Source organism: Drosophila mauritiana, chromosome 3L, assembly GCF_004382145.1.
Source record: "Drosophila mauritiana strain mau12 chromosome 3L, ASM438214v1, whole genome shotgun sequence".
Classification (NCBI taxonomy): Eukaryota; Metazoa; Arthropoda; class Insecta; order Diptera; family Drosophilidae; genus Drosophila; species Drosophila mauritiana.
The window spans coordinates 14378568-14392888 of NC_046669.1; the positions used below are offsets into that span (position 1 = coordinate 14378568).

Consider the following 14321-nt stretch of genomic DNA (forward strand, 5'->3'; position numbering starts at 1 on the left):
TAAGAGTGTGGCCACCTTAATTATCAGCGACTCTCTGGCATCACAGCAATGCCGATAACGATTGCTTGGCAGCAGCCTGTTCTGTTGTTGTTTTTTGGTCGGGGCGTTGAAATTAATTCCCCGCTGTATTGTATATAACGTTAAACAATAGCAAAGCAATCCGAGTGCTGCAATAATTTACATCACTTCCATTTACATAACGCACTCGGCGGGCAATCGTAAATATGTGAAGACAACGAGAAACGCGTGCGAACGAAAACGAATGGCGAAAATAGGAGGAGCATCGAAAAAGGGAGAAAACTGCGAATTGGCTACAAGTAGCAGCGTGCAAAATACCCAGATGGATAAATAAAATTCACTGCGTTCAATTTGTTCCTATTTAAGTGCTGATTAATTAGTTAATTCACCCATTCGCCCCACTTGAGCTGCAAACAAGTGTGAGTAAATAAGGGTGTGCATGTGCGTGGGTGCGAACTTTTCGCTATTCCTGTTTATTTACCTATTTATCTTTTTTTCATATTTATTTATTCTTTCGACCCATTGTTTACGTTCGCCTGCGTGCGCTAAACGAAGTGCGAAAATTTATATCTTCACATTGTTAATGTTCACACAATGCCGAGTGCCGATCTCTCATATCGAATAACTGATACCCGGTGTGAAAACAGAGGGTAACAAAAATATAAGCATATATCGAAATATTAGGTGATTGCAAATTCTAAGATTTTTAATTTATAAATGACAAATCTTGCTTTTCTTTAGTCATTCGTATTTGTCAGCTTATTAAAACTAAGCATAAACAAATTAGTTTATTGATGCTTCCGGTTAGTAAGAGTTTAATCATTGAACATTCCTCGTTTACAGAAATAACTTTTCTGCGATAACGAAATTTTAATTTTATTGGCTTGGCCCGCGAAATCCTCGGTGAATAATAAGTAAATCCCAATGGAATTTCCGACCAGCCCAATACAACCGACCCGCTAAATATACCCCTTTCCTTTGAGCTGCCAAACCCAAACCAGACGAATTAACAATCAGTAAACAGCATTTTCTCCCACTTTCAGACCCACCGATCGAACTTTTGGCGGCGAGGAGGAAGAACATAGCTTTCCGGGCACTTGGCCATGTAAGTTAAGTCTAGGTCTACTGCCTGCCAACGTCTTGGGTGCACAGTACATGTACATAACAATTATTATTATTCTAACTCACGGCCAGGTCATGTGGCGAGAATTGCGACAGCTGCCACCACCGACGACGTCGTTAATCCAACCCGGGTAAGGCAAAAGGCGGCTACGGCTACAAAGAAGCGTTAAACGGTGCGACCTTCGGACGCAGCCCCCCATGGGCCACCCCACGGCACTCTTCAAAAAAGCCAATAAAATTAGCAACTACACTAGGGATTTATAGACGAAAGCACACATGTGAAAACACAAGTCGCACCTAAATATAGGAAGAGTTTAGAAAAGTTTTAATAGGGCAAGCAGAAAGGGCTAAATACTAATAAATTTAACACATTTCAATGTGAAAAAGATCTTGAAAGTCTGAGTTAAACTCTGAACAAGCAGGGTTTTAAATGAGTTCAATATAACTGATTGCTCATCACTCTCTTAATTGAATAATCAAAGGATAGAGTTTAATTTTTGTTAGAATTAGCATATACAAATCATTCTTGATTTGAATATGTATTTATTCCCCAATTTTTGGCAGTGTACAAAACTTAATGCCTTGTTTTTGTTGCAGCGCCTGCATTAGTCATAGGAGGAATGAGGATGACAGCCGGCCCAAGGGAACGCCGCCAGCACAACGAACCAGAGACCGAGCCAGAACGAAAAGCCAACCCAGAAGAGGAAGCAAAGCAGCCCCAAGGCAAACAGTTAGCTAATTAATACGACACAGCCAGCGGAGGAATCCAGGGCAGAGCGAATGATGTTCAAGATTAGGCAGCGGAACTGCATGCTGATAGTGACGGCCCTGGTGCTGGCACCATGCATAGTGATCCTGATGGTGATGGGACCCGAGTTATCCACCGAACAGTCGCTGACTCAGCGCCTGGCCGAATGCCATATGCGGCTGCAGTATTTGGAGTCCATGTACCGCGCCCGCCAGGAGGACGTGGCGCTGCTTTCCCAGTACCTGGGCCAGCTGCAGAGCGTCAATGTGACGGGAGCCAGTGCACCACCGCCGCCGCGACTGAGTCCCGAGGCCAGGCAGCTGCTGAGAAATGCGTCGCATATCAGTAAGGGTGGCAGTGCCAATGGTTCGATGGCCAGGAGCCAGAATATACGGCTACCGAATGCCTATCATTTCCTGCCGCATCTCCTGGACGATGCGGGCTCCCTGCGACCAGCATACTTGCAAAGCAAGGGCCGTTCGGATGTGAGCATTGTCCTGGGTGTGCCCACCGTGCGGAGGGAGAAGCAATCGTACCTGCTCGGAACCCTCCACAATCTCATCGAGAACATGAACGACGAGGAGCAGAACGAAACACTGATCATTGTCTATATAGGGGAAACGGATATGGAGTCCGTGCAACTTATCGCCCGTCAAATCGAGGCCAGTTTCGATCAGCATGTGGAGAGTGGACTGATTGATATAATAGCACCTGCGCCTAGTTACTATCCCAATTTCGAACGACTTCGCATCACACTGAATGATCCTTTGGAGCGCGTTAAGTGGCGCAGTAAGCAGAATCTGGACTTTGCCTACCTAATGGCCTACGCCCATTCGAAGGGAACCTTTTACGTTCAACTGGAGGACGATATACTGACCAAGCGGCAGTTCATCACCACCATGAAGAAATTCGCCCTAATCAAGAGCGCTTTGACGAAACCCGATCAACCAGAATGGTTTGTGCTAGACTTTTGCCAGCTTGGCTTTATTGGCAAGATGTTCAAGAGTGCGGAGCTACCCTACCTGATCACCTATTTCCAAATGTTCTATAATGACAAGCCAGTGGACTGGTTACTGACGTATTTCATCGAGTCCAAGGTTTGTCGCACGGACAAGGATCAGAAGCACTGCAATGCGGAGAAGGCAAAGTACTGGCAGCATTTTCGAAAGTCCCTTTTCCAACATATTGGTACAAGTTCGTCGCTGAAAGGAAAAGTTCAAAAGCTGAAGGACAAGCAGTTCGGCAGTAAGGTGCCGCAGTATTATGCCCATACACACAATCCGCCGGCTCTGGTGAAGTCCAACATTGCGCCGTATAAGAACTATCTGTTGCAGCGCGCTTATAGAGGAGAATCCTACTTCTGGGGCTTGCTACCGCAGCCTGGAGATCTGGTGCAGATCATATTCGAGCGACCCACGCAGCTGAGGCACTACCTCTTCCGAAGCGGCAACTCGGAGCATCCGTCCGACAGGTTCTACAACACGACGGTGGAGCTCCTGCCGGCGGATACGCTGAGCGAAAATTCGTCCGTCTGGAGCAACTACAACACCACCACGGACGGCTATCTGGTGGTGGGTTCATTCGATAGCCTGGGCGTGGCCGAGGGCCTTCTGGATGCAAAGATAGGTGCCATCAAGGAGCTGCGCCTGCACGTCCACAGCGACAGCGAGAATTGGGCCCTGCTCAGCGAGATCGAACTACAGGAGTGGGGCAGTGATTCCAAATCCGAGGACAATGCGGCAAAGCCACGGTATGTGGGGGGCAGCTGATTGCTGCATCGCCACCGGCAGCGGCAAAACTGGGATGAATAGGAGCCAACCAGTCCTGGTAATCCATCGAATCCCTCTCCAGTTAATGTCTATACTAATCCCCATCCACAATTTGTCTATGGGATTGTGTCGATTTCGCTGAGATGCAGTCGTGGGAGCAAAACGTTATCTTAATGAAATTGCTTGAGAAACATTTAGGAATAATTAAGATAACTTTTTTTTCCCATGGCTCTTAAAAAGATGCAACTTTTTGCTGAAGAATTCGTTTTGCTCCCAAGGCTTCGTCATGGTTTTTCCATAGATGCGAGTTGACCAACCCAATAATTGTACATCTGTGTGTATATTTTTCGAATGATGCTTTTACCCTCGATTATCTCAGTGTGTAAATAATCTCCCCGAACATCTCCTCTCTCGCTCTCCTAACTTTAAGTGATTATCCTTAGCTATAAGGCTCAAGTACGACTGTAGGCCGATTATATTGCCACATACATCCCCAGAACCAATTCGTTAGGGTTTCTTTAACTTAAGCGTTACGAGCCTCGGCAATATCATTGGTCTACAGTCTCCCAAAAGTCTTGTTTAATCCCAAGCTGTCAGTATATTTTTCGCATAACCATATGGATTTGATATATGTACTCCAAGTGCCCCTTCCATTTTTCATGGTGGTATAATATATACATAATTGATATAGATTATGGGAATCAAGTTGTGGGCTATGTTAGTAAGGCTATTTCTTGGTATTCGAATATTATCTTTTTTGTTTATTTTCCTTTAGTTTAAGTGTTAACCTCATTTTATTGGTAACCCCAACACATTCCAATTTATTTTGTTTCATTTTTTTTAATTTCCAAGTGATCAAGAATCTCGAACCCGCTGAAATCTTATCGATCAATTACGAATTAAGAAATATTTACACATTGTTGCACACTTAAGTTTAATCTGTACATTAATTGGTTAAAAGTATTCCTTTACTTTAATAATTTATCGTAATATTATGAATTCACCCATCATGCTTGTGTTAGTTTTATATAGCCACCTTCTTGAAGATGAAGCCATAACTACATACATATATTAAATATGCATAAACATAAACATTGAACCATTAAAGAACGAAACGATTTTTAGCATTGTTGCTTTTTTACTGTGATTTGTTAATAATTTGTGCATAACAATGAAATAATTATATACCTACATTATATACATATACACGTAAATGTAAAACAACTCTAATTAGCTATTGTAAAACGAAATTCCAAAAACAAAAATCATTCATAAGAAAACATTTTTTTATATATACATACGATCCATTTTATGATTGGTTCAACTAATTGGAAACGCCAAATTTTTTGATAGACTATGACAAAAAAAAAACTAAAAACAAAAACAAGAATGATGATGATTGTTTAAACTTGGTTCCTGTTGAGTAAAGAGAATTGCAATATATAGTGGCATAAATATTTACGAGCTAAGTTCGATGCATTCTGTTGCATTTTTTGACTTTCGAAAGTTATTCAATTTCAATTCGTATGCCGCTATATATAGAGTAACAGATATTGTAGACTGCTTTCGATAAACTGAATAATTGAAACGAATGTTTTGCATATACTTACTATTGCATAACTGTACGAACATAAATATATATATATTTTTATATATTCCTGTGTTACATGTGCGCCAACTAGCAACAATAATTTACAGCACTCGCTCTCCCAGACACACTCATTTTGCCAAATTGCAACAAATTAGCAAGCAACAATAATAGCGGATAGTGATCAATCGGAATAATATATATATTAGCTGGCATTATAGGCTTCCCCTTCCACGAACACATAACGATCGTAGCTGAATTACAACAAATTACAAATTACAAATAACAATTTTACAATATTCATAAGCCGTTGGGACAACTCAAAACTTAATCGAATCACAAACGAGAACAACAAATATGCGTGTAATGTGTGTATAAGCTTAATAAATAACTCAAGTATTTGAAATTGAATTGATGGAAATGTATTAATTATTGTACAAACTGAAAAACAAGCAGGAGTAATACCATTGTGGATCGTAGCTCGAGGAAAGAGGATGCATTGGAAGCCCATAGGAATCGACGGAACCAGCTGAGTCCCTCGGGTTCCTCCTTTATGTAGTAGTACATATAATTATAGGGCAGCTCCGCTTTTCCAGCCCTTTCTGCAAACGATTGGACGGTGTGACTCATCACGAATCCACACTGCCTTGTCGAGGAGCTGTTGGCCACCAGGGTGGGCGATCCCTTGACCAATTCAATATTGAACTCGGCCAGATTGTGGGCTGTCTCCTTCGCATTGCGGATGTGAAGCTGCGTCTGCTTGAACTGATTGGTTATCAGATACTTCATGATCTTGGGCATCCGAGGCATGTAGATCCAGATAAACGTTTCCCCCTCCACCAGGTCGAGATTATGCTTCAACAGCGAGTTCCGATGGGTGGCGATCAGGTTGAGCGGCTGTCGCAGATGCCTCAAGCGCTGCCTTGCAAAGTTATGGTTAAAGAAGGCATCCTTTTGATATTGCTCCTTATCCGCCAAAGACGATTGGGCACCCATATGCTGGAACTGGGACTGCGCGGAGCGCAGCAGTCTGGACTCGAAGTTCCGCTGACACTCGGGATCGGAAACACTATCCCAGCGACAGCTCTGCAGGGTCACGAAGCTCTGGAGCAGCCAGTCAATGGGCTGGTCATTGTAGAACAACTTCAGGTACGCCACGAAGGAGCTCAGAACGGAGGTGCGAAAGAGCTTCCCTATGAAGCCCAGCTCACTGAAGCTCATCACAATCCAATCGATCTGCTGGGCAATCCGAAAACTGCTATGCAGTACTGCAAACTTCTGGATGTAGCCCAGGAAACCCACGTTCGCCATCACATCGTCCTCCAGTTGCAGGTAGTACAAGCCCCTGCTCTTAGCATAGGACATCAGGTATATGTAGTCCAGGTTCTGCTTGGTCCTCCACTGAACCCGCTGCGGATCATCGTTCAGCGTGTTGCGGAGTCTCGAGAAGTTGGGATAGTAATTCAGGGGTGGCGCAATGACATCGATGAGGCCAGCTCGCATATGCGTCGAATGATTCACATGCAGTTTCTTCACTATGAACTTGGCGAACTGCAGCTTAGTTTCACCCACGAATATCACAATTAGACAATTGTCGCGCTGCTCCGGAGTCATTCGACGGATTAGACAGTCCACGGTTTGGAGCACATAGTTCTTTTTCGGTCGCAGTACAGTGGGTACTCCAATCACTAACTTGACACCAGTTCTTCCGCCGCCAACGCGATATCTGGGCTTTAATTCCGGATCGGTGACAATAGTCTCCCAGTTGCCATCATGATTGATGGTCTTGGCATAGATTCGTGGCACTTTGGTCTTGTTTTTCACTACTCTTGGCTCCACTGGCTCAATCTGGGTAATATCCTTTCCGAAGTAGAGCATAGCACTCACCAGGTAAGCAACTATTATCAGACCTGGCAGGCAGGTCTTCCAGCGAATGCTGATCACCTTCATGATTCGATGTAAATTCGACACAAATGCTAGCTAAGTTGTACTGATATTTTCCACAAGGAATGCTTTCTACACCCATTTGATTTTTAATGTATTTTATTAAGTGATATAAATGTTCGATTGATTTCTAATATACTCGTACAGTGGTTTGAAACGCTTGACAATATCCCATACACATCACGATTCGGTTTGCATCGAATTACAATTTATATAACAGTTGAAAGAGACGATTACGATACAGAATAAAACATGATTTCGATATCCCTTTAAATACTTTTCTCTTGCCTAAACTTGTTTGAAACAATATTAGATATTTAGAAATAGGTCTGCACAGTTAAATATTTGTATAAATACTCGTTTTGATTACGCATAGTTCTTTAGTTGGTTGCTTGGCTCAGTCGTTTACTTCAGCTTCCAAAGTGCATCCAACTCGTTGAGCGGATCCTTGTTCTCCTGCTGCTCCTTGGCTGTCACCTGCGGCGCCATCTTCATTTGATATGATGTCATTATGCCACCTGCACGACAATGGTTACTTGAGTTTCAATTATAAGAATTGTTAATTATATAGCTTACGTTTGTTGAGCACATTGTGTGCATTGCAGAGCACAATTTGCATGGACTGCTCCAGGATGGCGGAATCCCTAAGCGAATTTTGACGCTGCGCACAAATGCGAGACCAAACATCAATCGTATCTAAATAGGGACGCGAGATTAAATATATATAAACTGGTTAAAAATCAATTACGCTTACTTATCAAAATTGGCTGCCTGTTCTGGGTCGCTATAATAGCACATACTCCAATGGCCACCAGTTCGGAGCGCTCTGAGCCCGTTAAGCAGTTCATAATGAGCGGCGATTGCGGAGCATTGGCTGCCTGGCAGCGCTGTCGATGGGTCTCCAAAGCATTTTCCGCCACTCCCAGAAGTTGAGCTGGAGCCCTGTAAAATAGCAATATTTTATAATAATTTATTTCCCTCCATCGGATGAAATCTGGACATTTTACCCCTTGGTCCACTGTTTCAGCTGCAGTAGAGATAAATCCAGCACTGCGTCCGCTCCATGCATGGACAATTTGAGTTGGTACTCGGAGCAGTGGCTAAGCTGCTGCAATTTCAAGCAGGTCACGGTGTAATCATCATAGTGAGTGGGCTGGTCCAACGCTTGAGGCCAGTAGGGATCGAAAAGCTATAAAACATATCAAATATTTAGAATCAATAGTCTGATACTTTTGCCCAAGTTACTCACTTCATTTGGCGTGTGCAGGCACACCACAGTGCGCGACTTCTCCGACCAGATCATGGACCAGAAATCGTTGATGGTATTCGGCTGGGGTGTCTGGGCGACAATGAAGTTGGGACAGCCGGCACTCAAGTTCTAAATGATTAAGAACAGCGTTTAAATATTGTGTGCTATAAAAACATTTGGTGGAATAACTCACCTTCATGTAGGCGGCATTGATGTAGTCATCCGTCTGCTTGTCCAGCTTTACTCTGGCATGATCGTAGGGCAGACAATCGAGGGATCGATTTTTCTCCGGGAACAGTTTCGCAATGGTGGTGGATCGCTTGTTGGCTTCTTTATCCAGCTTCTGCTGCAGCTCTTGCCATTTGGCGCCCAGTTGTGTTTTTCCATTCAACATTTTCACGTGCAGATTCTCCAGTAATTTTTCATAGCTCTCCACCTCCTTTTGGAAATATTTTGTCGTTTTTTCGTCCGTAAAAGTTTCGGATTGGAATGCAAAAGCACTCGAATGGCCATTGGCGGTGCCAGATGCCTTGGTCGGTTTCTCACTGACGGAATGTGTAACGGATACCGAGTCCCAGTCAAAGTTCTCCAGGGAACTTAGGTCGGAGCAGTTGGAAAGGTTATCTAAACTGGCACACTTCGGACCCGAAGGAATGGTAACTGAAGTTTGAGCAGTTCCCTCGGTGGCTGCTACAGGGATTTCCGGTGTTGCGGGAGCAGCATGCTCTGCGACACTTTCTACCTTAACAGGCACCGATACCTGACTTGCCGGCGGCGTAGGAGTGGCCACCTGGGGCTGCAAAACAGGCTGTGGCAACATTGGCGGCGGAACAGCCACGGAGCAGTCAATGTCCAGGTCGCTAAGCAGATCCACATTGCTGGTAACCTTGGGAGCCAATGCCTCCGGCTTTGGTTCTACCTTGGTCAAAGCTGCGGAGGAGGCGTAAGGAGCTCCGCTGGAAGTCGTCTGGGTTTCAGCAGTGCTGCTCGCCCCACTTTGCATATAAATTGAAGCAGTTGAATTCGAAGGAGGCGCAGGAGTGGGTTGTTGCTGCGGATTTACACTGCCAAGGTATCCATAGGGAGTGGAGTAGTAGTTGGATGACTCATTGCCCTCAATCGCGGAAGTGGAGTCCTTAGCTGCCATATTGACCTTGGTGTGGGACACGATAGGCGACTGTTGGATAAATATTTCGTTATTTTAAGTCTCAATAGCGTGTATATCACTTACATCAAATCCAGTGGCGGTATTGCTGCGACTGGCAATCTCTGAGTCCGTGGTTCCCACCGACTGCTGCTTGCCACTCTGGCTGAACTGATAGCTTTGCGAGGCTTGGGATCCCTTTAACGAACTGGTGTCCTGCTGGTAGCCACTGCTGTACTCGTATATACCTGTCTGCGGATTAAAGCTATAGCCAGGATGGTTGGAATAGCTGCTATATGTGGCCGAAGGATGAGGAGATGTGGGAACCTGAGCTTGAGATGAAGTGGGGGCTGGAGTCTGAGCTGGAGCAGGACTGGGAACAGAAGAAACGCCAGAAGCTGGGGTTGGAGCTGCATTGGGATCAGTGTACTGCTGTGGATATGGCAAAGGTTGCCCAGCATTCGGAGGTGTTGCCTGCTGGCCAGGAATAGGTTGTGGCGACGCTTGGACAGCCTGCGATGGATAAAGTGATGGCTGTTGCGGAGCAAGTGACTGCTGTTGTTGTGGATAACCAGATGGTTGCTGCTGATATGTCAGTGGTTGTTGAGGCGTCTGGGACTGGGAATACCCGGTGGCCTGCTGCTGCGGTGTCTGCGATTGTGGATATCCAGTAGCCTGTTGCTGGGACTGAGGATATCCCGATAGATGTTGCTGCGGTGTCTGTGGATATCCAGTCTGTTGCTGCTGTGGTGTCTGTTGTCCAGTCGTTTGCTGAGTTTGGGCATAGCCGGGTGCTTGGAGCTGAGGCGTCAGTTGCTGGGCATAGCCTGATAATGGCTGCTGTGGATAAGCTCCCACCTGTTGCTGCGGTGTCTGAGATTGTGGATATCCACCAGCTTGCTGCTGTGGCCCCTGACTTGGCCACAAGGGTTGTTGGGCTGATTGTCCTGTTGGATAACCAGAAGGTGCTGGAGGATAAGTCACCTGTTGAGCTTGAGCGTTAACCTGTTGGTAGGCCTGCCCTGAAAATCCTGCCGCTGTTTGGTAAGGATTGGACATTGGATTGACCACGAAGGGTGCCTGCAGGGTGGACGGCAGCTCACTGGGATTTGAAGCCGAAACTGGATTGCCGGATGTAGCCACATACAGAGGCTGCTGGATATTCAATCCCTGGGAAGCTGAGCTTGCGGGAACTGTTCCGGGTGGAGCGTAGGCTAGAGGAGGAACAGACCCACTTGGATACCCATAATTGTATGCCATGCCTGCTTGGTTGTTATCCTGCGCCTGGCCCTGCAAGTTCATCTGACCGAGAGCTCCGTGCAGGGTCTGCGAGTTTGGCGATGCTTGGGCCTTGTAGGCCGGAGGAGCAATGTGCTGCTGTTGCTGCTGATACATGGGATTCGTGTAGCCGGCGGCACTGGGATCAAAATACTGCTGCTGGGTGAGACTATAGGGTGGAGGTGGCTCATTCGGTGGTGCAGTGGCATAGGAACAAGCGGCCTGCGTGGGATTCTCCGAGCCCACCGGCACTGGACGCACTGTAGGCACATAGGCGGGATTCGAGGCATCTGCCATGACTGCTTTGGCCTTGAGGTAATCCCTTAATTTGGGGGTGCTGCTCACCGCTGGCACGGGCGTAGTTTCCGCTATTGGTTTGCTGACAACTGGAGTTGTTGCGGCCTTAACGCTCTGCATCCTTTGCTGGCGCTCTTCGGACTGCACATCCCTGGCGGATCGAAATCTGGTAAGTAGTTTCTGTACATTTCCGGCTAGTTTCTTGTAGAATTCCAAACCCTTGGCGGATTTTGCCAGCAGATCCTCATAAACATCATAGGATGCAGCTAGTGAGCTGTAAAAGTGCTCCCGTTTCTGCTTCACGTCCTGGAGCGTTTTCAAAACTGGTGCCGCCTTGGCATAGTTCTCAGTTAGAGCTTGCAGAATATTACCTTGAGCCACCATATTCTGATCCAGAAGTGCGGTGATTTTGTCGTGCTTGCCCAGTTCGGTTGCAAATAAAGCTTGGAGACCCTCTTGTCCACCGTGGGCAATTACTTTGCCAGTGATATCATCCTCGTTGATGGCTATCCTCAAATCCGCATGGAACTGAGCACGTTGCGCCTTCATTTCGTTGACTTTGTTGAGAATGAGCTTCACATCCCTGAAAATTTCGGTGGTATTCAGTTCCGAACTTAGTTTGGGCATCAGTTGCTGAATCTCAGGCAATGGTCTAGCCAGTATCTTTAGATTATTTACGTGCAGACTCATGGCTTTCCTCAAAGTATTATTGGATTCCCCTGCCCGTGCATGGGCTTCGCTGTATTTCTGGAACTCTCGCGATAACTCGGTAATGTGGGCATTTGGAGTTCGCTGAACGCCAGTGGCGGATTGAAACTCTCGCTCTGCTTTGGCTTCTGCCTCCAGCATGCTCGAAATCTCACCCAGGTTGGTCTCCACATCTGCTGTAATCTCAGCCAGCTGAGACATGGCCTCTACAAGATCGCTGATAGCAGTCTTGTTCGCATTTAAGGCGGCACAGCGATCCACGATGCCCTGAGGCAACTTATTGGCTTGCTCCTCGTTGATATTCAAATTATCCAGGGTGAGCGAGCTCATGTACGACTCCAGTTGGGTGTCCTTCTCCTCCAGCAGAGCTCCGTACTTACGCAAAAGTTTGGCTTTCTCTTCGCTGTACAAGGAGCTGGCTTCGTGGGCCTTCATGGGCACTAATCTGGCAAAGATGTCTGGACCCGCGTGCTCCTCGTCGCTTACTTGGAAGCCAATCCCATTGACCAAATTGGCACCTTGCACGGCTGCAATGGTGGACAATTCGGGCACCGCCTCATGGTAAATGAACTCATTTTCGTTTTTGGCATTTTTGCGCTTTGCTTCCACCACATCAGCGGTGAAGCTGAGGGATTCATTGATTTCCCGTTGGTCAGGAAGGCCCTTGGACTCTTTGCGTGCCTCCTCCAGTTTGTCCCAGGAAGCCTGAAAGGAATATTAAGTAAGCATTTAAAACTTTCTTTAAAATAGAGCTGAAATTATTATAGTTACTTACCTGGTAGAGCGTCACCCTTTCGCCCATTTGACGCTTCTCTTCGGAATGTTGGCCCTGGTATAGGTACAATATGCAGGTGAGATAGTTGATCTTGAAGCGAACGTACTTCTTCCACAGTTTGTACACAGAACTATCGATGACCTGGGCCACTGGACCATCATCTCCTCCCGTAAGGAGAGCAGCCAGTGCAGCTCCATAGTAAACCACAATCTGTGCCGTCACTTTGGCCACAATATGCGGTTTCCTATTGTCGATCAGCGACTTCTCGAGTATGCATTCCTGGGCTTGGGCAAAGCACACCTGTTGCTGAAAGACCAGCAGCTCTGGGGTCATAAAATCTCCTCCGCTATTGACATTGGCATAGCGTTCTCTCAGCTCTCCATAGGCCCAAGCTGCCGCCTGGAAGTGGGTGCAGGCCATCTTCATTCCATCCACATCGCCACGGGTCACCGACGCTCCGGACTGTGTGTGCAATGCGGCAATGTTGAACAGCACGGCAGCCCGTTCGAATCGCAGATCGGTGACCTCGTGAACGGCACTGTGATAGAGATCCTTCCATTTAAAGGTGAAGATTCCGCGATCCGCCAGCTGTGGAAATCGATTCTGAAGGGCGTGCAGCTGGCAGTAGTAGCGTTTCATCACCGGCGCTCCATCTTTCGTGGTGTGCATGGCCTGGTTTCGCAGAGTCTCCAGGGCATGGACCTCTTTGGAGTAAGCCTCGGGATCTTCATGATAAAATTCCGCGATGTACTGGAGGCAAAACGTGAAATGTTTTAAGTTGGATTTTTATTTTGGAGTTTAATCTAGGAAATTACGAATACATTTTAGGTGAAAACCCTTTCACGTGGAATTAAGTGCAATAACCCACCGAACTGCCAGTGTTTGTTTATAACATTGTATTTGTTTGTCGAGAGATCAGATGACGGCGATGACTCAGCCACCAGACAAAGGGGGCTTAAAAGTTGCTGAAAACGGAAAATGCAATGGAACAAATTGCATCGTGAGAATGGGAATTTCGATTCCAATATGAATCCAATAAGCAACGCATTTTCCCAATTTGACCGATAATTCCGTTTCACCAAGTTGTCTCCTCTTTGTTTTGCTGGCTCTCTTAATTATTTCACTCCCCCTTTCGCACTCTCTTCCTTTTACCTTTTTCAAAGCCGCAAAGGAGGTTCCCTCGGGACTCGATTTTAGGGCGAACCACAGCATATGCAAACGGGGCACCGCCTCCATGGTGTTGAGTTTACTTGTTGCCTGCCCAGATGGCCTTTTATTTTACACACAATTTATACTTATTGCTGGCAATTAATTAACCAATATCAAAACAAGATTGTTTTATGAAAAATGGTGCAGTGTGACCGTTTCAACTTGCTGGAAATATGCACTAAAAAATGGCAGGTGCATAGGGGGTATTCCATTCATTTGGCATCGATTCTTTTTAGAACGGTATTCTTTTCCAGAAATATTAAATATTTATGCCAATTAAATTATATAAAGGGAATTTAAAATTGTTAATAACAATGCGAATATCTAATAATTTTTATAAAATTTTATAGGTAGAAGAAAGAAATGCACTGCATATATGTCACTGTGGATGGCAGTCCACATAGTGACGAAGCGCACCATATTTTTCTTATTTAGATTTATTTCCCTCCGTGAATTCCTAATAAATTATTAT

At 45.7% G+C, this 14321-nt stretch overlaps 3 protein-coding genes across 4 annotated transcripts; 1 reads left to right on the top strand and 2 right to left on the bottom strand.

The window, feature by feature from the left end:
• Positions 1-56: 56 nt before the first annotated feature.
• On the top strand, positions 57-5656 carry LOC117141807 (alpha-1,3-mannosyl-glycoprotein 4-beta-N-acetylglucosaminyltransferase A). 2 transcript variants are annotated; one of them, XM_033305458.1, is made up of 4 exons: positions 57-437; positions 1062-1123; positions 1213-1271; positions 1738-5656. In XM_033305458.1, the coding sequence occupies exon 4, from the start codon at positions 1921-1923 to the stop codon at positions 3655-3657; it is 1737 nt and encodes a 578-aa protein (XP_033161349.1). In that variant the 5' UTR covers positions 57-437; positions 1062-1123; positions 1213-1271; positions 1738-1920; the 3' UTR covers positions 3658-5656. The 2 variants fall into 2 exon arrangements, with proteins under 2 accessions (XP_033161349.1, XP_033161350.1); XM_033305459.1 differs by lacking the exon at positions 57-437 and adding an exon at positions 684-702.
• A 10-nt stretch (positions 5657-5666) lies between these two features.
• LOC117141809 (alpha-1,3-mannosyl-glycoprotein 4-beta-N-acetylglucosaminyltransferase A) lies at positions 5667-7195 on the bottom strand. Its single transcript, XM_033305460.1, has one exon. The coding sequence runs from the start codon at positions 7193-7195 to the stop codon at positions 5675-5677; it is 1521 nt and encodes a 506-aa protein (XP_033161351.1). The 3' UTR covers positions 5667-5674.
• A 75-nt stretch (positions 7196-7270) lies between these two features.
• On the bottom strand, positions 7271-14012 carry LOC117141803 (tyrosine-protein phosphatase non-receptor type 23). Its single transcript, XM_033305448.1, has 9 exons — positions 13793-14012; positions 12641-13390; positions 9670-12570; positions 8632-9615; positions 8439-8567; positions 8197-8378; positions 7944-8131; positions 7766-7885; positions 7271-7707 (listed from the first exon to the last, which is right to left on the bottom strand). Exons 1-9 carry the CDS (start codon positions 13874-13876, stop codon positions 7595-7597), a joined length of 5451 nt encoding a protein of 1816 aa, XP_033161339.1. The 5' UTR covers positions 13877-14012; the 3' UTR covers positions 7271-7594.
• Between the last annotated feature and the right edge of the window lie 309 nt (positions 14013-14321).